General features: G+C 54.5%; 7 protein-coding genes across 9 annotated transcripts; 3 read left to right on the plus strand and 4 right to left on the minus strand.

Annotated features, from left to right (window-relative positions):
* Nucleotides 1-512: 512 nt before the first annotated feature.
* Nucleotides 513-3322, minus strand: PV07_08532 (uncharacterized protein). The gene is made up of 2 exons (XM_016395705.1): nucleotides 2384-3322; nucleotides 513-2336 (listed from the first exon to the last, which is right to left on the minus strand). Exons 1-2 carry the CDS (start codon nucleotides 3097-3099, stop codon nucleotides 2183-2185), a joined length of 870 nt encoding a protein of 289 aa, XP_016245561.1. The 5' UTR covers nucleotides 3100-3322; the 3' UTR covers nucleotides 513-2182.
* Nucleotides 3323-4818: 1496 nt separating this feature from the next.
* PV07_08533 (uncharacterized protein) lies at nucleotides 4819-6366 on the minus strand. The gene is made up of 3 exons (XM_016395706.1): nucleotides 6096-6366; nucleotides 5422-6018; nucleotides 4819-5366 (listed from the first exon to the last, which is right to left on the minus strand). The coding sequence occupies exons 1-3, from the start codon at nucleotides 6183-6185 to the stop codon at nucleotides 5202-5204; spliced, it is 852 nt and encodes a 283-aa protein (XP_016245562.1). The 5' UTR covers nucleotides 6186-6366; the 3' UTR covers nucleotides 4819-5201.
* Nucleotides 6367-10258: 3892 nt separating this feature from the next.
* On the plus strand, nucleotides 10259-12315 carry PV07_08534 (uncharacterized protein). The gene has a single exon (XM_016395707.1). The coding sequence runs from the start codon at nucleotides 10314-10316 to the stop codon at nucleotides 11538-11540; it is 1227 nt and encodes a 408-aa protein (XP_016245563.1). The 5' UTR covers nucleotides 10259-10313; the 3' UTR covers nucleotides 11541-12315.
* A 1156-nt stretch (nucleotides 12316-13471) lies between these two features.
* On the plus strand, nucleotides 13472-13912 carry PV07_08535 (uncharacterized protein). The gene has a single exon (XM_016395708.1). The coding sequence runs from the start codon at nucleotides 13599-13601 to the stop codon at nucleotides 13899-13901; it is 303 nt and encodes a 100-aa protein (XP_016245564.1). The 5' UTR covers nucleotides 13472-13598; the 3' UTR covers nucleotides 13902-13912.
* Nucleotides 13913-18357: 4445 nt separating this feature from the next.
* PV07_08536 (uncharacterized protein) lies at nucleotides 18358-19847 on the minus strand. The gene is made up of 3 exons (XM_016395709.1): nucleotides 19629-19847; nucleotides 19271-19566; nucleotides 18358-19214 (listed from the first exon to the last, which is right to left on the minus strand). Exons 1-3 carry the CDS (start codon nucleotides 19725-19727, stop codon nucleotides 18494-18496), a joined length of 1116 nt encoding a protein of 371 aa, XP_016245565.1. The 5' UTR covers nucleotides 19728-19847; the 3' UTR covers nucleotides 18358-18493.
* A 199-nt stretch (nucleotides 19848-20046) lies between these two features.
* PV07_08537 (deoxyuridine 5'-triphosphate nucleotidohydrolase) lies at nucleotides 20047-21003 on the plus strand. The gene has a single exon (XM_016395710.1). It carries the CDS (start codon nucleotides 20083-20085, stop codon nucleotides 20692-20694), a length of 612 nt encoding a protein of 203 aa, XP_016245566.1. The 5' UTR covers nucleotides 20047-20082; the 3' UTR covers nucleotides 20695-21003.
* On the minus strand, nucleotides 20801-22984 carry PV07_08538 (pyridoxal kinase). 3 transcript variants are annotated; one of them, XM_016395711.1, is made up of 4 exons: nucleotides 22651-22984; nucleotides 22466-22476; nucleotides 22177-22256; nucleotides 20801-21942 (listed from the first exon to the last, which is right to left on the minus strand). In XM_016395711.1, exons 1-4 carry the CDS (start codon nucleotides 22705-22707, stop codon nucleotides 20981-20983), a joined length of 1110 nt encoding a protein of 369 aa, XP_016245567.1. In that variant the 5' UTR covers nucleotides 22708-22984; the 3' UTR covers nucleotides 20801-20980. The 3 variants fall into 3 exon arrangements, with proteins under 3 accessions (XP_016245567.1, XP_016245569.1, XP_016245568.1); XM_016395713.1 differs by lacking the exon at nucleotides 22466-22476; XM_016395712.1 differs by having other exon boundaries at nucleotides 22466-22984.
* Nucleotides 22985-23108: the final 124 nt, after the last annotated feature.

The raw sequence follows: 23108 nt of genomic DNA on the forward strand, positions 1-23108 counted from the left end.
GCCCAGCCGTACGACTATTAGTAGGTAGAAGCCCTCACTTGCCCTGCCCGTCGTGCTTCCACACGCGGGCCTTATTGTCTCCCTCTCCCTCCCGCCCAGCGGCACCAGTCCTCGAACCCCCCTTCCGTGACCAGATTCGAAACTTCTCCTGGCAGAACAGACTGCCCTTCCTTCCTACCTACGTACCGATTCCAAATCCTCTGCCGAGACATCTTTTCTTGATCCCTTACATACCTAGGTACTTCCTCGCCCTTCCCCTCCACACACACAAACACACACACACACACACACAACCTCCTTTCCAGGCTCCGTCCACTCCACTCCAGTCCCATTCCGCAGATCACCCTTTTCCCCCCATCTTGAATCTCCCCTCCCCCATGAATGAATCCCACAACGACGGCTCCCTATCTGGCTAAGGCGGCGGTGGTCGCGGCCGCCCCCATCCTCTCCACGACCCAGGCCTTGCTCACATTGACGCCGGGGTACTCGACCTCGAACAGGATGCGGATGCTCTCGGCGTCCTCGCCGTTGCGGGCCTGGTCGCGGATGAAGGCGTCGTGCGTCGGGGTCCAGTTCGCGGGTCGCTTTGCCGCCGGTGGGTGGGTGGAGGAAGACGACGGGCGTAGAGAAGGCATGGTTGTTCTCTTCTTGATGTGGGTTGCCAAAAGGCAGGAGGCGCTTGGGGTTCTTTTATTTTGGGGATTGATTGGTTGGGAATGGTGATGTACGTGTGTACTTGTGTTTGGCCTGTGGGTTTCTTCGTTGGAGGAGCGATTGCAAAAGGCTGCTGAGCGTAAATTTGATGGGTGTCTCGACACCGGTGTCGTCCTGGATTCTGACTCGATGCACTCCTCCAAAGTACCCACGAAGGGGACAGACGGGGTCCCACAACACGCAGTAACAAGGGGTGGAGAGGAGAACGTATACCTGCGCTGGTCACAGGCGAAGTCGCGTCGAAACGTTGAAAGGAAGCGATTCAAAGTCCCCCAAGGCACCCGAAGCCCGATCGATGGCAATTGTGTCCTGTGGTATCAAGGAATGACCTGGATGAAGTAAGGCTCACAAAAGATCCGTTGTGCTCTCAGGCCGACCACAGTCCGCCGCGGTGATGGAATGCAGGAGCAGGGAGATCAAGAAGAAAAAGAATGTGACGGTTAATGTCGAAGCAAGGAGAGGGAGCACAACACGGCGAGGGCTTTTGTACTTCTTCAACGTTCTCCCAACACAAATTCAATCAGACTTGTGATCGCCCACTGGTGGGGAGCATGTTGTTTGCGTCCTCGTCGTAATGTGACCCGGGGAAGACGGGAAGGGGGTTAGTTGGCTCGTGGAATGGTAGACCGGAGACAGCGTGAGGCTACAAAGACGGATGAGGTCACCACGAGACGAAAAGCATCCTCTGACGAAAGCAGCTGGTGGACAGAACAACGAACGGCGGTGCGCATCCCGCTCATCCTCGACATCTCAAATCGGGGATGCAAGGGACGGGCTTCCGCTCCTTTTTGTTTCCTCCCTGTCACCACCCCGAGGCTCGTTGCCGGCGAATTGCGAGGCAAATCGTCCCGCGAGATCCAGATATGATGACTGTACCCGGTGGGAAAGCCTTGCACTTGACAAATAGCGAGGAGCCGTCTGGATTTCACCGATCATGACATAGGAGGCATCAAAAGGCATGATATCAAGCGGTTCCGGTTATGGGGCCCTTCCGCCATGGCATTTTGTTGCTTGTCCACATCTTCATCTTGGTCTCTGGTTGGTCTGGGAGCTGAAGGCACAGGTTCCTGTCTGTTGTGGTCAGTTGATAAAGAGTAAACTTTTCCCAGCCGACAACACGAGAATCGAGCAAGTGAAGAACATTTTCCCGCTTTTGGAAATTCTCTTTCATTAACCCCAGCAGCCTCGGCATTTTTCCATTCTGTATTTCCAAATCGTTGGACACCCCGGATGCCGTCCTCCGTTTCCCCGCCATGTAGGTAGCCGATTCGATGATTCCTCAATTGCCTCCGTTGTAATGCACCATTCCTTTGTAAAGTTGATCAAGATCCCGCTCAAACTGCCGCTAGACTTGAATGTTTTTGGTTCGTCAGAAAGAAACTTTGTCATCCGATTATTGGTCGTTAGATACTATAAAATATGTATGGTAAATATATCCGTCAGATTGGTCATGGGGAAGGCTCCTGTATCAGAACACACCAAATCCCCTGGCGAACCATGTGAAGGACAAGATGGTGATTGCCGATGTTGTCAGGATCACGCCCAGCGCTTGCTTTTCATGAATGGAGAATGCGCCGTTGCAGGTTGCACATTTGAATTCGTTCAACGGAGTGTATGGTTGGCTGTACCTTGTTAGCGTTCAACTCTGCGAGAAGAGAACCAGACTTACCCTGTGTACATGCCAAAGACATATTGCTCAAAGGCCCCCAAAAACCCGGCGCTTGGGATGTCGGTGACATCTTGGGACGAATCGTGGATGATCAAGGTATAACTGGCGACGGGGAAGGGGTTGGTGGCCGTTGCGTACATTTCACCCGTGTCCCAGGTGATAGCACCTGTTTCCTGCACCGACATGTTGGAAGAGATTGTGTAGGTTGCTTGATTCAAGGCGCACGACGCCAGCACGTCGATCGCGGACGGGGTCACCGACAGAGACGTATAGTTCCAAGCAAAGGTGACAAAATCTCCCACCTTGTAGTATTGAGGCCCATCAATTGCCGCGGGTGTGATGAGAGAGATACCACCGGGAGGCAGGCGAGGGTCAATCGCAGTTGTTTTTGTGCTCCGCGTTGTGGTTGTGTTCTGAGACCCTGAAGCCCCTGACCCGGACCCTGACGCAGACGCCGACGATGTTATCGATGTGCCAGACTGAGAGCCTGATGAAGAGCCTGACGAGGATGCAGACTGGGAAGCAGATGTACTCTGAGAGTTGCTCCCCGTTGAGGAGGCATTATCGCCATTCTGGTTTTGATTTTGGTTTTGTCGAGGGACAATGAGAGCGTCGACCTTGCTGTCGAGAAACTCCGGCCATGGCCAGGCCGAGGAACAAGCTGCAAAGAAGAGGAGAAGGGAGGAAAGGACAGAGAAGAGGCCGGAGCCCTTCATTTCGGACGTTGAAAGAAGCGGGTTCGATACGCCGTTGTAGCGCTGGATGGTCAATGGAGAGGATTTCGTAGGAGAGACTTCGTTGCAACTGGGTTGTGGAATAGCATAGACAATACCAAAGTAACGACTGAATGGGAAGGACTGACAATAGCGAGAGTCTTGGGTCAGAAACGGACGACGAAGTGGCTTTCGGAGTGTAGAAAGGAGCGCAGGGCGACGAAAAAGAAGTGCAGAGAGAGAGGCTTGTCTCACCCTGGGCGACGGGATCCGGAACCCGCAAAAACAGACACCCCCAACAGGGCCTAGCAGCTCGAGACTCACCAGACGCGCCCCGGCCAACAGCAACGGCCATTGGGCCATTGGCAGAGCCTCTGGGTGTCAACTAAGCCACTCTCCGCCCGGACCATCTTAACCTTGTCGGGCTTGGGCTCTCTGTGCCCTGTTCTTATTTTGGTTCGCCCACTCACCCATCTTCCCGGCCACTTGGGTCGCGAGCCTCGATGTCTGATATCACTCTTCACACCACCTGCAATGAGACCTCTTTGGCGACGCAAGAAGAATATTTGGGTCTTGCGAAGGCGGGCTGCTACTAAGCACGACACCGGCTGACTTTGACTGAACATGCCTGTACCTGACAGCCGCAACAGAGGGGAGCCACCGGTAGAGTGACCTGCTGCCCAGAGACCTATGACCGTACACATAGGAGTCGTGGATATGACGCGGGAGCTTCAAGGCCACGGGTAACACAGCGTACACTACAGCTCGGGGGGAGACCGAGTATTCAGACTGCCCTCGTTCCAATCCTTGGTTTCTTGTCCTTGTCTCGCTCGCCCTGATCCAGCGACTTCATCGAATAATCGCCTCTTTCCAGTCCGCCAAACTATTGTCTGTCTCCGGGTCTTTTCTGCCTCTCTTCTGCTGCTGCCGCTCGGGTCCAGATCGCTGCTTCTGTCCTCTTTCTCGTTTCGAAGCCGGCGTATCCGGGATGCTGCCCTGCTCTTGTGCTTCAATCACGGCGATACGGCGTCTCAAGATGTCCAGATCCATTTTCAACTTCACGTCAGAGGTTCGTCCGTAGTCGTCGTGCGGTCGGAGGCTATCTCTCAAGCCAGACATGGGTGACACATGCTGGTGCTTGATGGCGCCGTCTGCTGTTCGTTTTCTCTGCAGCGGCATCTGTCTTGGGGCGTTGCCTGGTCTCAACCCGGCGGCAGCGAACATTTCGTTTGGGCGACTTGCGATTTTGAGATCGCTGAATCTGGCCGTCAATCCGTTCTGAGATTGTTGTCGTTTGTCCGCAGTCCTGTTCGCCTGTCCAACATTGATTGCGTCCTTTTGCCAGACCGACAGTTGAATTCCACCTGACCGACGCGCTCCCCATTCCGCGCGCTCAGATTGAGACATTGGTCACCTAAGACCTCGACGTAAGTACGACGGTGGCGGAGTTAGATTATGGGCAATGCCACCTCGTTGGGAGACATAGGAGCTACTGAAGATGCTGGGATTGGTCACCTAGTGAATAGGTTGCAGTGTCCGCGTTGTTGACGTAGAGTGCTCCGTTGGCGTTGAACCAGCCATCACCTTAGTGGCAGAGAGGCGTGTAGGAAGGAAATCGGGGTTGGCATCGCTTTGCACAGCAGCATCCGGTCATCGAAAATATAGGTCACTTACTTGAATATCCCCGTGGATACTTCACGAAGGAACGAGTCCATGTTGGGATCTGTATACAAGAGTAGGCAGGTGCATGATAAATGCGCTGCACAAGGGCTTTTCATTCAATCCAGAAGTTCTTTGACATTCCTGCTCTAGCAGGTACATAGCACTCATGTCACAACTATAACGCATCATACTTCTCTTCAAAATGGCATGACTTCTCAGCAAAAGACTAAGGCCATCTGCAACAAAGGATCAATGTTGGTAGTGTGCTACATCTGATAGCAGCGAACCCACCCCAGCAGTGCAGGAAAAGGATAATTCCCACCAGAACTGATAGTGGCTGTACGTCAAGGGGCCGCATTAAGGCACCACCGAGTTACTTCGTGATAAGTGGATGAGGCCACCGGCCTGCAAAGGCCCGCCTGTGTATGTACGGCTCGAAATGGTCACCTGCAAAGTCGATGGAACGCCAAAAACTGAGGTAGCTGCTCGGCTGGTGTTGAGGGATCCGCTTGTCGAATCACTGGCAGTTTCAGGTGCTTGGTGTCGAGAAGCTTCTTGCACTTGTCGCATCGTCTAGTGGTCAAATCGTGGAACGAATAAATCATCTCCTGGATGGACCGTTAGCAGAATCATACGGAGCGATGACGCGAAGTGTGTGCATACAAGGAGGTTTCCCAGCCGGTCCCTCTCCTTCGACTCTCGAATGCTTTGAACGACGTCAGCACGCATGTCGTATACACCCGATGCTTCTGAGCCAGACTTGTCAATGACGTTGTACGTTGTCGCGCCGGGGGACTGGGTCTTCTCAACTCGAAAGTCAAAACGGGAGACGCTGATATCGATTGGCAAGAGTGATGCTTCATTTGACACGTGTATCTTCAACTCTGGATGCCTTGCGCGAAAGTCATTCACAGTCTTTGCAATTTCGGCATCAGATGGGGGCTGAAAGTCGCGGCTAGCGTCCTTTTCAGTGATGGATGTCTGCTCGTTTGCAGCAGCGTCCCGCAGGAGACTGGCATAGTCGAATGCCCATGCGTCTCCACCCTGGGGAAAGTCATTGGCGTGGACCGTCTGCCAGAGCTCGCGCACGTCGTCACTGTGCCAGTCTTTCTTGAATCTCTCGAGGTCCCGACTCCCTGCCTGTGCTGCCGTCTGCAAATAGGCGGCAAGCTTTGCAGGCTCATAATCACCAGGGTTGTCCAGAGCCACGCGGGCTGGGTTGATCAGCTTCTCGGGCAGTAAAGTCCGAAGGTCCCCAATCTCCAAGGAGGTCAGCATCGGTCTGGAAGGCGTGATTGGCCAAGGAAGAAAGCCAAAGCAAAGGCAAAGTCACTGACTTGAGTGTACATGTTCTGCAATTTCGCGAGCTTCTCGATGATTTTGCGGTCCTCGGGGTCCACCGCCCCTGACGAGGCCGATGGCAACATGCCTGCGGACGCTCCAAGGTGCGCAGCAGTGTTTCCAAAATAAAGATGTTACATTGAGAGGATGATCGGCTTTCCGCAGCAAAAGGATACCCCGATGAGAGCGAAGTAGCAACAGGTAGTATGACTTGAGAGATGGTGGCCAAATGCAAAGAGCAGCAAATCACATGTCGATGAAGATGACTCTACAAGTAGAAGAAGTGAAAAGGTCAGTCATGTGATGCAAGCCCAAAGGATTTATTCATAGAAAATGCCAAGACAGAGTCAAAAGCTATACTATACGAGGCTAGTATAATCCTGCCAAAGCAGCGTGAGAGCAGAGAGATAAATGACGCAGTCTGACACAGAATAGACGCCATCTCCGAATATCGCCAGTCACTCAATAGCGACGAGGTGGGCGCCAGACAAAATATGGTTATTAATATAAGGGATAGATATAGGGATGCCATTATGCCTAAGGACAGAATAGATGCCCTTATAATTGATAATTACCGCTGAGTTAATAGTGAATCACTGCTACTTTACTACTGTCTAGATATGTGCCCTTCTTGTCAGACTATGCTATTTATTTTCGACATACACTCGCCAGTACTCCCGCCTGTGTCATCATCAATCTACTCCGTCACTTCTTCTTCTTCTTCTTCTTCTCTCTCCTCTTGACAAGGTGACGCGCATGATACAGCAGCGTACTTCGACCCTTCTGGCACTCTCTTGGTACTAACTCACATGCGCTGATCATATCATTCTCCCCGTTTTCGTAAGCATGGAGAGAATGTCATGATACAACTTCGCTCTATTGGTTCTTCGCTCTATTGGTTCTTCGCTCTATTGGTTGGTCGCTCGCACATCATCGACGTCTCCACGAATCGGGGTGCCCTAGGGTCTGCCCCTGTTGGTGAACGCTAGAGGTGAGCCAGGTGGCAGGGGTTCCGGAATCCAGTGTACCCAGGATTTGGGTAGGAGTAGAGAGGCCTTCTGTGCCGTGCTCCCCGTCGAACACCTGCATCTCCACGTGGGAACTCTGTCTGATCGCTAGGGGCGTGCTACGAGACCCAAAGCAAGTTTTTGCAACTTGGATTCCTCTGAACGGCCCAGCTGTGGAAGGAAATCGCTCTTCCTAATCTATACCCTCTGTGCGAGCGGTGTTCGCACATCTTTATCTCATCGTTGGCATATTGCATCCTCGATTCCAGGGTTGCTAAGTGCGTTTCGCTGTATGGTGACGTCAAATGTCCATCGTGCTACGGGTTCGAAGTTGGTCTGAACTTTCTCTATCTCAGACATGCAGTGGCTCTCCAAACTCACATGGCGCAGAACCTGAGTTCGGACCCATTTGCCTCGCTGATTTCCAGTAGTCGGTTGAACGCCATCACCGTCTGTGCGAACGTGGGTAAGCACAGTCGCATCCAATGTTCGTGGACACGAGGGGGCGCAAAAGGACAGTCTACGGCGAAAAGGGGGCCAATTAGATTCCCTTCTCGGATATTCGTACACAAGGGTGATGATCGTGGATACTCGTGGAGAGATGGCAATAGTCTAGCTTACGTCAGGTTCAGTTATCTTCTGCCATGGTGACGACCATCATGCACTCGGTCCAAAGTCTAAGGACATTGAGCATGGTCCTTGATCGTCCGCAGCTCGTTCAGACTCACTGCACGAAGCATGGATACCGGGAGAGGGAGACAAAGAAAGACACTCTCTTTGTGCATTGACCAGTTGCGCCATCTCCTCACCTTAGCGCCTTTCTACTATACGACACCACTCTCAAACGGGTATACGTCGAGGGATCGGCGGTCACAAATTGTCACAAAGAGGCATCTATGTTCAGAGCTATACTCAAACCGTCTAGACGTGCGAGCCCAAGAGAGTACAGGCAAATAACACGAGATAACCTCGGACCCGAGCCGTGAGTTTGGAGATCTACACCGAGACGGTGTCCCTGGGTCCGCGAGATACCCCTTTGGGTTATTACGGCGAGTCTGATAGTCGTTCGTCATTGCAGCAGAGGCTCAGCCACAGATTGGTCGCTAAAACCTGTCAGGTCGTTTCCAGTTGCGATGTGCCGTGTGGCATACCTGGAACAAGGAAGTCTAAGCTTGTATACGGCGGTTGTGGATGGCCTGACTTGGGACTTTCCTTCATACCCCGGATCATAGATACGATATACTAGACTGGGCAGCGGAGCACAAGCTGTCAATCAAGGCAACACAAGAGGCGGCTTGCTACCGTCGAATACTACTCCAGCTCAGCTCGTGTGCGCAAGAGCCACGGTTGACAGATCAGGATACGCAGATGATCCACATCCAAAAGGCGCCGCAGCCGGTCGCTAAGCAGGCATGGCAGGTCAAGTTGCAACGCCGCCATGAGGAGTGGTATAGGTCGCCAATCTGATTGGATTCTGCGGCCGCAGTCGATTTGCAATCTCTGGGCGTCCATGAATCTGCGCGGGTCTCCGCTGACAAACGGCTGGGTCTTTGGTCCTTCTGACTCACTTGCGACCTAGGTTCAAAGAGAGCATGTCGCGAGAGCTGACCGGATGAAGGCTGTGGACAAAGCCGAGCAGGACGATCGACGGCGGAAACAAAGGCCCTGACAATGTCTCCGAGCTCGACTTGTGTGCACGGCCCAATTAAGTCCGAACGAGTTTTGACGCACGAAGCCGTCGGCCAACGAGAAAATGACTCGTACATTTTTTTTTCTCTCTCTCTCCAACTTGCTTCAGCTCGTCGACGATCTCCCCAGGTTTGGAAAGGGAAAGGGGGCTCAGGAACCCAAGTTAGAACATTGCACGGGGAGCATGCAACCCTAGGCATGCTGGCGTATGACAAAACACTCCTGGGAGACAAGTAGTAAACGAGCAGCCAGCTCTGCTCGGGGTGCACAGAGTGGCCATCGCCCCGTCCAGAATGGCATATTATTTTTGTGTGGAAGACGGGCAGAATCAATGGCAAATAAGACTCGGTACAGGTTTAACTTGTACCGGTACCTGGACGCCACTGCATGATGTTGATTGTTCTTGCCGTTTGTCTCCTGTTTACAAAGCAATAATGATGCCAATGTCAAAAAGCAAACCAGTGCCAGTGACATTGCCAGAGCTAGAGCCTGTGCCACCAGTGCCTAACCAGACGCAGCAGTTTTCCTCCCTTTGGGTGCGGTCATCCCAGTCTCACCCCCCCCCCCCCCCCAAAAAGACGCCTCCTTAGTGGGTGATTTAGGGGGGGCGGTGACCTGAGAGGGGGTGGAGGGGGAAACAGACCCGGCCTTGAAGAACGGGCAACAAAGACGAGAAAAACAACAAGCAACCAAAAGAGTGACAGACTAGCAAACGAGGGTCTCCACCGGGGATTGGACTGGTATCTTCAGTATCTTCAATACGGGCGTGCGGTGAGATGATCAGCAAAGCCGCTGGCACTTCGGCCGGTACCACCGTCTGCATGCGTAACGGCCTACTGGTACGAAGGGTCGTCGCAGAGTCTTGGGGCGTGGTGGAGCATGATTCGTTTCAATTTCCCCTTCCCTTTGGTCGCTTTTCAAGTTTCCGCCTTACCACTCCGACTCTCTCACTACGACTCACCTGATGGGACTGGGACTGGGACTGGCAGACTGGGGATCAGAGTGTGGCTCACAGATCCCTGGCACGCTTCGGCCGCTGGGACCCGCCTCCCAAGCCTCCATGACTACTGACCTTACCTACGATCTGCCTGTGCCCACTGTCCACTGCCCACTGCCCACTGCCCACCCCCTGGGCCCTGACCCAGCACCTGGGATGGGGGATGCTGTCAGCAATTCAGACCGGGGTCGATTCTAGCCCTACGAGGATTGCCTTTGCCTTTTCGCCCTAAGCCCAATGATGGTCGAGCGAACAGGCAGGCAGCTCGCAGCAGCTCGAGCTGGTCCTAACTATTCATATGTCCTTGTTCGCCCCATGGGTTTGAGAACAACTACTTCTATGTTTTGAAACTTGCCAGCAGCTCTCCAAACTCTGTGACCCATGGGATCTGGCATTTCGCCGACGAAGCCCAGTTCCAGGAATATATATGCAAACACCCAAACTCCCAACCACCCAACGACTTCTAAATTAACCCCCCCCCCCCCGAGAATCAGCAATACTATTAGTGCTTGCAGCAAGCCATGGCCGTTGAGACCCAGGACGCCATCTTCTCCATGACCCCCCCGCCCAGCGAGTTCGACGAATTCGACAAAAGCGCCTTGCTGACTTGCTCACCTTCCCTCCCCGGCCTCTGCTACCCTTCACCGGCTCCTTCGAGTCGAGGGCATAATCCGTCCGTGTCATCAGAGTCTATATACATGCTTCCAGGCATGTCAATGTCCGACTCCCAAGCCCACGACCTCCATCAGTTATCTTTCGACGACACCGCCTCCGACTCTGCGTCTTTCTTTCCCCTCCCGCCCGTCACCGATCCCGCCTTGACTGCCGACTTCAATCCCACCACCTCTGCGTCCGCCTCTGCTCTCACGCCCAACAGCACCTACGCCATGTATGAACAGAATCAGTGGTTTCCCTTCTCCAACTACCCGCAGCCCACCCCGCTGCTGGCCTATGACCCGACCTCGTCGACACACTTTCCCACCTATAGTAGCCACCCTCACCATCCATCTGCCCATGTTATTCCTCCGACACCTCAGGACATTCAACCCGCACATTTCGACTTCAACCAGGCTCCCACCTCGGGCATCCCCTCGGCCCATCACCTGGCCGCCTCGCCCGTCTTCTCACAAGTCTCTCACCCGAGCTCTCAGAGTCACCGCGGTAGCGTCTCGTCCATGTCACGGTCATGTAGTCCCATTTCCTCGATGAGTAGAGGTCATTCCGACTCGCTTCGCCCAGCGCTCCGCTCCAACTCGACCTCATCCAACACCTCTCTCCACGCCTATGGCATTCCAGTGACGGAACCAACGTCAATGATGGTGACATCTCTGCACCCCTCGTCGCCTTCCGCGCATAACGGTGGTGTCGGTCAGTCCTGGCGCTGTGCCTACCCAGGCTGTACCTCGCGGGCCACTTTCACTCGAGGCTGTGATCTGCGGAAACACTACAACCGGCACAGCAAGCACCTCTTCTGCCGCGTTGATGGCTGCCCGCAGAGCGAGGCTGCTGCCGCCGCGCGTGCCAAGTCCGCCGACCAGCCCCTCACTGGCGGGTTTTCCAGCAAGAAGGACCGCGCCCGCCACGAGGCCAAGCACAACCCGGGCATCAAGTGCGAATGGCGCGGGCCCGAAGGCGAGGAATGTGGTCGGGTCTTTTCCCGCATGGACAACATGAAAGACCATGTCCGACGGATTCACAACAAAGGCCAGCAACAGCAGAACGGTGGACAGGCATCCAGTCGCAAGTGACCGCACCGATCCACCTGTATGAGCTAAAAAATGAGCCCCAGGGTCTAAGAGGATCGTGGCCATCATGATCGCAGTGCGAGGCTTCACCACCGAGTCCCCATTCTGGGGTGACTCGGCACTCGAGGCCGCTGACGCCTGCAAAGAAATCACCACTTGTCATTCTCCACGGCCGAAATTGGGAAGGGCAGGAAGAGGCTACCAAAAGGAAGCAAGGAGGAAATGAAGACGGGAAGGAGAAGGCAACAGAAGCTTGCTTGCCGGCCAAGGGATCAGGAAATCCCCCCTCCTTTCTAAATGAACTATTTTTTTTGTTTTGACCCCCAAAGACCGTGTCCCTTTCGAGACCCTGACGAGAAGACTGTGTTTCTCTTCCCCTTTTCCTCGAAAAAGTCCTGACGAGTCTTCTTTTTTAATGTCCTCGTTTTGGCGGAAAGAGTGCAGGAGCTGTGGCGGCGGGGAAAAAAAAGAGGAGGCGCACTCCCTCTTCTTATGTTCTTATACCTCTCTTCTTCTTCTTCTTCTGGGAAATCGGGGTTCAGGAGCGTTTCCTGTTCTCCCTCTGATGTGTGTCCATATATTCTTCTTCCAACTGCGAATGGAAACGCGTATGAAATGACGGGATGGGAAGGAACGGGCACTTTATGGGACGGAAGATATACTCGGGCTGGCTGGGCGGGTTCTGCTGTCACAGATAATAATGCGTTATTTGGGTTTATGGTGTTCTATGGTTCTACCGTGTCCTCGCTCTCTTGCCCGGCTGCAAAATGTGTCTCCCCGTGGCTCTTGATCTCTCTCTCTCTCTTCCGTCCCTTCCCCGTCACTCCGCGGTTTGTCGTGGACCAGAGCCAGAGCCAGACACCGGGAAGCGAGCCATGGTTTCATGTTCAGGAGGCCAGTTGCCTCGTTGCCCTTTTCTCTCTCTGTGCCGCCAACGCTGCGTCTTCCTCCCGCCTCTCATGCCTGTGATATTGCCACGCCCCATACCACCGTGACAGACGGATAGAAGGAAGGAAGGAAGGATTGAAGGAGGTAGGAAGGTCAGATATGCATTGGTGGCCAGGGGGACAGGTGGATGGGTGGAGAGCGAAAGAAGGAAGAGGCAAATAGCACGAGACAGGCGAATGCATCAACCACCACGAATCGATGAGCCGTCCTCTCCTCTGCTCTGCTCTGCTCTGCACCAGAGAATGAACACACAGCTCGTCTCTTTCCATAGAGAGCAGCCGCGAAAAGAAAGATACCTCCCAGGAGAAAAAAAAAAAAAAGAAAAGACTGTGCGGGCGGGCGAGCGAAGGGGGGAGGGAAAGGGTTCTTTTGCAATTTGCCCCAGTAGTTTGTTTGTAGTGGTGGGCTGCATGCGAAAAGCCAAAGGCAGAGATGCTCGTAGATCCTTAGGGGGAGTGGTAGTGGTATGCACTGTAACAGTAGGACAAAGCAGTAGGGACACACACACAGAGAGAGAGACAGAGGGAGGAGACAGGCTGAGTTTGCTGCCTGCGCCTTGCCATTCCATCCCATCCCGCATCTCGCATCTCGCACCCTACACCAATGCACTATGTATCTGCCTGCGTGCATCTGGATGACTCGAACAGTGCATGCATGAGTGAATGACTCTTCCTCCCTTCCCCTCTGGTCTGGTGGCGCGAGCAATAATAGCACCTCTGTTCCTCTTCCTACCTAGCCCACAAGGCACGACGACAACACTACGATAGGTCCTTTTTCCTAGCGACTAGCTAGCTAGCTATCACCCGGCTCGTTCACTCATCCACTCATACCCCCCTAAACTCTTTCTCCTGTGGGAAGATGGCATCGAGGGAGGTATCTATGAGGGATAACGCGCGCGCACTAATTCTTCCACGCAAGCGGCAATCTGGGTCCTGCGTTTCTGCATTCTGGATCCTGGAACCCCGATGAGATGAGAGCCGCCACAGGAAAGGGGCAGGAGCAGGATAGGATGGGATGGGATGGGATGGGAGTTGGATGCTCACGTACACGCACACGCACACGCACACGCAACACGCAACACAACCCAACGCGCAATAATAATAATACGCAAACATGACATGCAACAATGCACACGCCCTACGAGTACACTACACTCCTACTCGGTCGGTACCGAGTCCTCACCTACCTACCTACTCATCTATTATTGCTCACGCCCACAGCTCACGCGCCTCCGCGTCCTATCTCCGTCCCTTTTCTCTCGTCAGTAATTGGTGCTGGCGCGAGGGGGGCTTTCTCTCTCTGGCTAATGATTGTCTGGGTTGCTTGCTTGCTTACATACTAGTTCAAGTACACTGCAGACCCTACAGACTTACTACTGTAGGTAGATACCCAGCTACCTGGATACCTCCCCAGTAATTAGGTGATGGACACAACCAAACAAGATCTTTGATGCTATGTATGGACCATCCCCCGCCCGGAATCTTGCATCTGCTCTCCTCGGACAGAGGCGCCGTGCTGCTCACCTCTGCTACTTCCATCGCTAGCTCCCAACACGAGTTCCTCGTATGTATGAATAGTCATAGCCCTGGTGGATTTGCTCCTCCTCTTCCTCATCCCCTGCAGGAATGGATAACATCAGACAAGAACATGCACAACTATTACAGACCAGGGGTGGAAAGGGGGCCAAGGGGCAAAAGTTCCCTTTTTTTTTGGGCTGCCTTTCGTTTCTATCGATGCCAAACACGAGCCACCACCGCCGAAGAACTGCCTGTTATCGGTTGGCGACATCTGACAGGTCGCAGCAGCGTGCATGTTTATTCGCAAGGTGGCACAGCACAGGCCAGGCTTGCTTGCGCTAACAATCGACCTTTGGCGGGTTTGCCGCCCATCCCATGCATGATGCAGCAAGCACCCCCAGAAATAATATCCCTCGATCGAATCCGTATCCTCTTCCGGACCTAAATCCGTGACCGCTATGCAGAGAGAAGTAAAGTGCAACAAAGCCAAAAGCATAGCCTCGTGCAGCGGCGCTGGAATACGTAAGGAGGTAAAGCAGCGGCATCAGCGGGGGACAACTCGCTTCTGCCTTGGTGAGTCCAACTCCCAAGATTACGGCCAATGTCGCTCGATGCTTGTCGTCGCTGCGAGGTGCGAAAGCAACGTCGTCCAGCCAAGCAACGAAGGAACACCCGGCTGTCCAAAGTATGACCACCCGTGTCCACACTTTGTCCACCACTGGCTAGGATACTCGTGGTTTCTGCGAGCCCGGTTGCTCGTCATTGGGGGTTTGTCTCGGAGCATTTCTTGGAGGAGGATTACGCCCGTTACTGCCTTCAGCCCTGCTGCAAGGCACGCGTAGCGAAGGGCTGTTGGACAGAATGATCGACCTGTCACCCCCAGAAGCCGCCCGGTCTGGCCGTAATCGTGATTCAAAACACAACCTTACGGTGAACTTCCTGGGCGGGATAAAGGAGGCCAGTTCGTCACCACTGAAGAACGACCTTCAGCTGCTGCAGGCTCCACATGCTAGCTCCATGGTATCCTGGAAATTTGAAACGTAGGGCACCGGTAGCCAATACTGCAGGTGCTTCGTACCAGAGATTGAACGTGCCCTCCTCGACCGCCTGGCAAGATTGGCAACACGCCGCGCCATTGAACGAAGTCGCCCAATGTACGCCTCTGCCCGGGCTCTGCATTCGCTGGTGGCATGGTTGAAACGGTCCCGCCCAACGGGTACCTGTTGGCAACCGTGGGGGCCGAAAGTTGACAAAATACAGTCGCCACTCGAGATTTGAGTTCGATCCTGTATACCTTACCATTCCATCCCTGGCCATCGGAACGCGGAAGCTTTCATAAGCAGGAGTTGCGGTAGACCGTATACCCCTAGCCTGATCAGTCGAGCAGTGGGCCATGGTGGACCAGGGGATCTGACCAGGGTCACCAGGATGTGGTTCCAAGCAAGCGCCCATGATCAAACGGCTCGAAGGCTACCCTCTGGTTTGGTACGCCGAGATCCACACCGCACGGCACAGAACCTTGCCCGTGCTCCATCCATCTTCTGAACCTCAATCGCGGTGACGACGCCTCGCTCTTGACCGTAAGTTGCGCTCGAATACGATCGGCAGACAACACATTGCAGATGCCCAGCTGTGCCGATCCCATCATGGCGACTGGGGCTCCGCGTTCATCGCCCTACTGCATGGATCAGACCTCGATTGTGTTTGCTTGTTGCCTGGATTGTGGGTTGTGCAACATGCAACACCACCAGCCCAGTGCTACTCCTGGGCATTCATCCGTCAGCCCTGTGCGGAGGCTCTCGACCCATGGGCTTCGGTAGACCCATTGCCCGACGACTGGCTTCTTCTGCCCCCTCCCTTGGGACATGTAGTTCACCAACCTAGAGCCGATTGGGTTCCTGACTAAGCTAGTCAGCACGATCGTCCCCGCGCTGTTGCTATTGGGAGAGCGTAGCCGGAGATAGAGATTCTTCTCCTTCTCCCGTTGAAGTGGTGAGAGCAATCCGTCTCGTCTGACCACAACATGCTCCGTCCAGAACCCGACGAGTGGACAAACTAATCATGTCACCGAACGCGGAATTCATTCCCTATTGGGATGCCAAATGCTGTTCTGTACTGTAGACTTCAACCAGCTTGTGTAACCGGTGTGCTAGGTCCAACAGCAGCAGGCTTTGACAAGGAGGTATCTAGTTACCTGCAACCGACGACTCTGCGCAATCGTTTTCCGAAGCTTGGATGCCGGTGCCAGTTGCACAAGTCCGTCCGAGCACCACGGATGGATAAGGCGGGGATAAAGGGGTGACGTTACATCGCTATCACCATCACCATCATCCACGTTGGGTTTGGGCACCCAAAAGGACAAACTCGACTGGAGATTTCGGACGAAGCGTGTGCCCTAGTAGCTTGGCCACGACGCAGCAGAGTCATCCAGTCCAGTCGAGTCGGGTCGGTTTGGGTCTGTACGAGTATTTCCGGCGCATGTTTGCATCTGCCCCCAGCAGACTCCCAAGTCGTCGTTGCTCGTCAGAACCTTGAACAAATGGTGATCGGCTAATCATTCTGACAAGGATCTGGGGGCGTTCGGTGGATGGGAGATTTCCTTTTGAAGCCAACTCCCATGTACACACAGGCGATTCATCAGAACTGGTATTTTCCCGACCGTGCCCACCCCTCTGCCTCGTCTGGTGATGGGGGAGCCCAGGATTTGTCGACGACAATAGCGTTGGACTGTTGCAAACACCAAATCAAAGAAAATTGGGTCGTAGGCTTCGCGGGCCCAGTTTCATCACGGCGCCACATTGTGAACCAGCCGCTTTAGGTACCGGCCACCTCTCCCATGATTTGATCGCACATGAGCGCTTGTATTGTGGGTTTGGAGAGAGCTAATCCCTTCCGCCCCCAAACGGCACTCTCTCAGGATTGAATGAGGAGGGGTCGAGAGGGGTCGACAAGTTGCCGTTCGAGCCCGCGTGGTCTCCAGAGCTTATCCACCGAGGGAGTATACGAAAGCCGGCTAGATTATTGCTGAGAGACCGATGCCGAGCCCCGAGCCCGAGTCGGAGGATGGAACAATGATGCAGAGAGCTTTCCCCATTAAAACTCCACAGCCATATTAGTTGTGCCGCTTTTGCCTGGTAGGGTCGATTTGAACGTCCTATCGACCACCCGCACGGCGACGTGACTGATCGCCATGCGGTCATGAAGATGCTCACGCTGCTCGGGGAATTCGAGCCATGACATACCAATGCCCAGAGAGTCGAGAGTGACGGCAAATCTCACGCATCAGCGTTGGAGCTCAGCCGACGGAAAGAGCTGGGGATGGGAGCGGACACCCTGCGCTCGCCGTCGCACTGCAAAGCAGGGCAATCCGACTGGAAATTGATGGTCTCTCTCCTCGAACACGAAAAACCTCGTCGCCGAGAGGCTCTGACCATCGTTCTTGGCTTTGTCCGGAACCATTCGATGCTGATGTTGATTTGATTAGATGAGCCCAGCACTGCAAGTCGGTCATCAAGTCGCAGGTCACTGGGATTTACCGACAGTGTGGTCTTTAGTCAGGGGAACGCCAGCTTGCCGGTGAGCACTACGTGTACGGAACACGGAGGACTCCTGCTCGTCCTCCTCCCTTTCCTCCTCTTCTCTCCCGATGACACCGACCGTGCGGACGCGCAGCGGAGTTGAAGTGGCGAGAGTCCTCGCCAGTCGTGGATGATAGAAGGATCAATAATAGGCGGATTCCATGGCCTTCGCTCGCGTGTCTCGCTTGCTTATGCCGAGTCGGGGCCTGTACTTTGTAATAGGTTACCGAGAACAGCAGCGGGGACAAGGGAAACGCCGTCACCGACTTTGTTGACAACGTTTTGTTTGGTATCATCGACCTGGCAAGGCGAGATGAATTGGGACAATGGTGATGGTCCTGGATTCGCTGGATTTCCGGATTGACGGGCGCCTCTCCACGGCTATTTTTTAACTCCCTTCGTCTTTGGAGGCCCCCGGTCCAGGCTATTTTACAGGGCTTATCCCTCTTGGAGGCAGCTCTCTCTGTCTCTGCCACTCTTTTTGCATCCTCCTCGCTTACCGCATGCAGGTGCCTGTTTTCATTCCCTGGTCGACGGCCGAGTTCGAGTGAGCAGGGGCCGTACAGGGCGGTGGTGGGGCCGACATTGTGAGAAACAACTGAGCGCTGGCGACGTGTCAGCAATGGATCCTGTTGACCTTTTGGCAACATACCCCGGACGGCTAAGTAATCAGTGAGGATGAAATACGTAGGGGTTACTTAAGATGGAAGAAGCCGATCCACGAAGGAAGGTGGCTTGTCATCCTTGATGAGAAAACGACCCATGGCGTTGGGAAGATAATCGTCATCTTTGCGGCCGCTTGTGGTTGTAGACGCTGCTGAAGTTGGTATTTTTTTTTTCTTCTTTCTGGATTGATATTTACGAGTGTGGCAGGTAATTGCTGCCCCTCCAGGACGAATCTTACGCCCGTTTTCTATAGCTTCGCCTTCCCCTGTGCGGCCTCTTGCAGTTTCTCTACCAAGCCATAAGCCCACTCTCCGTAGGCAGGCATCTGCGCCCCATAGTTTTTCGCAGTCATGCCGCTGGCCTGCCGCCGAGCGTACCTTGCTGCAATACCCTGCATGATGATGGCGCCTCTGAATCCTCCAAAGGCATTGCCCCAAGCCAGCTCGTTCGCGGGGTCATATCCCGACGCTTCAGCGTACCATCGCACGACCTGATCTAAAGTGGGAAGCCCGGGAGTGACCCCATCCTTGAAGGCTTCGGTCTCGCCCTGGGCATGAGCCGTTCCTAGATTTCTCCCTACCCAGCTCCACGGCGCCGTCAGATTGACAAGATCCGACAGGGGGTGGCCAATGGTAGCCATCTCCCAGTCCAATATGCCAATGACTCGAGGCTCGGTCTTGTGAAACACCAAGTTGTCAATCTTGTAGTCGCCATGGATCAGAGTGACGCGGTCTTTGGGCTGGGTCGACTTCTGCTTGAAGAATGTCACCATGTCATCGAAATGCGGTATCTCTCCCACCGGCTTCTTCGTGTCGACGTCCTCTACCGCCGCTTGCACCCTTGATAATGTCCCAAATGTCTTGAGCTGGCGGTCGTAGAAGTTTCCATGGCGGCCAAAGTCGGAGAGTCCAACCTTCTTAAAGTCTACCCGATGGAACTTTGCCAGTGTCCGGATTGCATCGTGCCACCTGCACAGGAAAATTAGCACTTTGAAAGTATCTCCAGGTGTCTGACATCCACCTACATTTCTGTCCGCTCTTCAGGACTGAACCCTGGGAAGTGCGGCTCGGTCACCATGCGCCCATCCAGGAACTCCATAATATAAAACGCTGTGCCGATCACATTGTCGTCTTGACACAAGCAGTATACTTTTGGCACGGGCACGTCCGTTTGACCCAGGGCGTTAATGATCTTATATTCGCGGTCGACTTGGTGGGCGGTTTTGGAGAGCAACTGCCCAGGGGGTCGCTTGCGCATCACATACTTGGCTCCTTTCGAGTCCGTGATCTGGTACGTAGGATTCGATTGACCAAACCCGAACTTGGAAAACAAAGCGTTAGCACCGACAACACCACAATCACCAAACTCTAGGACCGGCATACCTGCTTCAGCTCGAGGGGTGTCTTGATCTCGGGGACATTGCTGTCGATATAGCGCTCAAGCGAGGCTAGGTCGATCGGCTGCCGTACTGGCCCTGCCATGGCTGTCTACTGGTTGTCGAGGCAGACAGGCGAGAAGCTACACCAGAGCTCATATCAAAAGCGCAGGAAGGTCGGCGGCTTTTCTCATTGCGAGGTCGTGACCAGCGAGGCCGAGGCGATTGTTAACCTCGGTTTCTTTCGCGAGAAGCCGCCGGATTTCAGACGGGAGTGGCCATGGGGATTAGGCGATCCGACGTAGTCCCTCTAACCAAGAGTACGGCGCAGTGTGCCGGACGGTGTCCATTGCCCGAAGCGCAAAACGCGCTCTTCACGCGTCGAGGGGTCTCAACCTCGCCCAAAGCGCCATTATTTCGTGTCCTAGTACTGACCCTCCAACAATCCTCCCAAACGAACAATGACGAGAGCATCGACTCCTCCACCAGCAGAAAACAACACGAACGCAGACCACCTTCCTCCTTCACTACCCACCTCTCCACTAGCTAAACGTCTCAAGTCTGACACTCCCTCCAAAATGTCCGCAGCCGCCAACTCCACGACGTCGACAACCAGCACGACCGCAGTACCCAAACTTTCCTCCACGTCCCAACCGCCGCTTTTGATCAAGAAGCTCTCTCCGGACGCCTCGACACCGACTCGAGGCTCGGCCTTTGCGGCCGGGTACGACCTGTACGCGTCGAAGCCCATCACGATCCCCGCGCGAGGCAAGGCGCTCGTCTCGACCGATCTGTCGATCGCCACGCCCGAGGGCACGTACGGCCGCGTCGCGCCCAGGTCGGGCCTGGCGGCCAAACACTTTATCGACACGGGCGCGGGCGTGATTGACGCCGACTACCGAGGCGAGGTCAAGGTCCTGCTGTTCAACCACGGCGAGGCCGATTTCCAGGTGAACAAGGGCGACCGCATTGCCCAGTTGGTCTTGGAGCGGATCTACACCCCCGAAATCGTCGAGGTCGAGAATCTGGAGGAGAGCGTCCGGGGAGCCGGCGGGTTTGGAAGCACGGGTTGAGCCGACTTACTGGCTGGAGCCAAATTCAGACCAAGTCCGGAAAAGGCGTTGGTTATGGCTTTTTGGGGAGTGACGGGCCACAGGGAAGTAAAGGGGTTCTAGAGCACACGAAAAGGGAGTTTATGATGTTATGTGCTTTCTGTGTCTGCTCACTGCAGGGTAAAAGGATAGATCGTTCAATGCATGGAGAGGAGTAGACACCAATGCCAGTGTCGACAAACCATCCATCTCTAGCTGTCTCTTCTCCTTCTATCTCCTTCTTTTCGAAAAATCTTTAGCCTGGAATTTACACGTCCATCGCCTGAGCCCGGTACCGGTCTTCGGGGAGGACCAGATCCTTTGCATTCCTGACCACGCGCACCTCGGCCGCCTTGTTCTCGGCCAGAAACCTCCTCTTGCTCTCGCTCACCGTTTCCCCTTCCCCTTCGACGCCGCCCACGCTCGCGCCCGGACTCCTCCCGAACATGGTCATCTCCTCATTCCGGGCGGCGATGGTCTTCTCCAGGATCATGTGCATGCTGTTGAGCACCTTCTCCGTGGCCTTGGCGAGGGGCAGGTCGACGGCTTCGACGTCGTCGTCGGGCATCCACGATGGGCGGTCCAGCAGGTTCATCTGCGCGCACGCCTCGCGCAGCCGCGCCACCATCAGCGCCGCGAACATGTCTCCCGTGCCGCTGAAGTAGCAGTCCAGCACCGGCACCTCGACCTTGAACAGCCTCGCACTGCCGTCTTGCCTCCTACTGCTGCCCACGACCGTCAATGCCGCGCCCTCTCCGGTTCCTTCCGTGACGGTGCTTGCAGAATCACCAACTCTCACACTCGTCACCACCACGTGCCGTGTCCCGTACACGGCATGCAGCGTCCGCACCGCGTTGGCAACCCCACTCAAGCTCGAAATGGACACCCCGCTGAGGAGTTCGGCCTCGAACTGGTTCGGAAGGATCAAGTCCGCTTCTTTGATGAGCTGCTTGTACGCAGGGACGATGTCCTCGCTGACGTACAGTCGGCCCTGATCCCCCATGACGGGGTCCAAGACCCAGAAAAATCGCCCCGGATGCACGGCGGAGCGGTACCGGAGGTCGCGGGCAATGGTGCCGATGGCGTCGACGACTTCGACGGAGGGCGAATAGCCCGACAGCAGGACGTCAAAATCCGTCAAGTAAGACTGGCGAAGGCCGTCGTAGAGCTCGCGGATCTCGGCGGCGGGAGTCCTCCGGCCCTTGAATTGGCGGTATCCTGTGTGGTTGCCTTGAATGGAGCGAGAAGAAAGGTTAGGGTCAGACCAATAGCCATGTCACAAGGAAAGGTAAATCAATGAGGTGAGCAGAGGGGAGGGAAGGAAGCTGGCTGAGACCCGGTTTGATGATGCAGGATATCAGATCCCGCATGGCAGCGGGTGATTTTACGGCACAGCTTGTATGAGCCGCCGCAGATGTAGACCATGCCGACAGAGCAACGGGGGAGAGTAGAACAGTGACTCACTGAAATGCACAGTATTGATGGCTCCAACATCACAGCCAAGCACCTGCATCACAAAGGTGGCCATGGTATTCCCGACATATCTGAAATGCAACGGACAAGCCGAGAAGCCGTCAGCTGCCGACTTCCTGTAAAGACGTGCAAGGTACCAATAGAGCAGCGACACCATCTCGTCACCATCACCGTCGTCACGAGCAACATCCCAACGACTGATGCGCACGTGCGCAGGAAAAAGGAAAGGGGCAAGGCTCGGAAAGAGACACAAAGTTCTTCGCACCGACTCGAGACTCACCCATAGACGACCTTGCTCATTTGCCGCTGTCAGCCCTATCTATCCCATCTGTGTGGCACAAGTTCTTCAGAGAAGCCCGGCTGGCCCGCCAGATACATCTCTCACAAGGATTCCAGGACGGAAAAGGGGAGTAAGACGCCCAGGCACGTCTGAAGGGAGTTATGAGATTTGAGGCAACAACGTACATGGCTCGCTATGGCCAGAACCTTTGTTTCTGGTATTGACATTGCATGGAACGTCATTGCATCTTACTCGATTGTGGCCGGGGAGGGGAGCAGGATGAGAGAATGAAGAAGAAGAGGGGAGAGAGGACCTTGGGTCGAACGAGTGTATAGCGATGCCAGAGAGAGAACCCCGTGGTCCGTCAGTATGATGTCCCGTTCTTGTGTCTATCGTGGGATCAGAGGCGTTGAAGGGCGTAGAAAGCGACCACGAGGCATCGGTGGTGGGTTGTGCTCAGTGTGACTGGATGAGTATTACTATCAAAATAATTTTTCCGATGCGAGAATAAAGTATGACGACAACCCCTCCAGCCGGCGAGAGCCCGATAAGGAGGAGAAAGATGCGCTTGAGTAAAATCACCGAAAAGGAAATCCTGATAAGAACAGGTTAGTAGCACAGCCAAAGGGATTTTACATCCTCC

This window comes from Cladophialophora immunda (assembly GCF_000835495.1).
Source record: "Cladophialophora immunda strain CBS 83496 unplaced genomic scaffold supercont1.5, whole genome shotgun sequence".
Classification (NCBI taxonomy): domain Eukaryota; kingdom Fungi; phylum Ascomycota; class Eurotiomycetes; order Chaetothyriales; family Herpotrichiellaceae; genus Cladophialophora; species Cladophialophora immunda.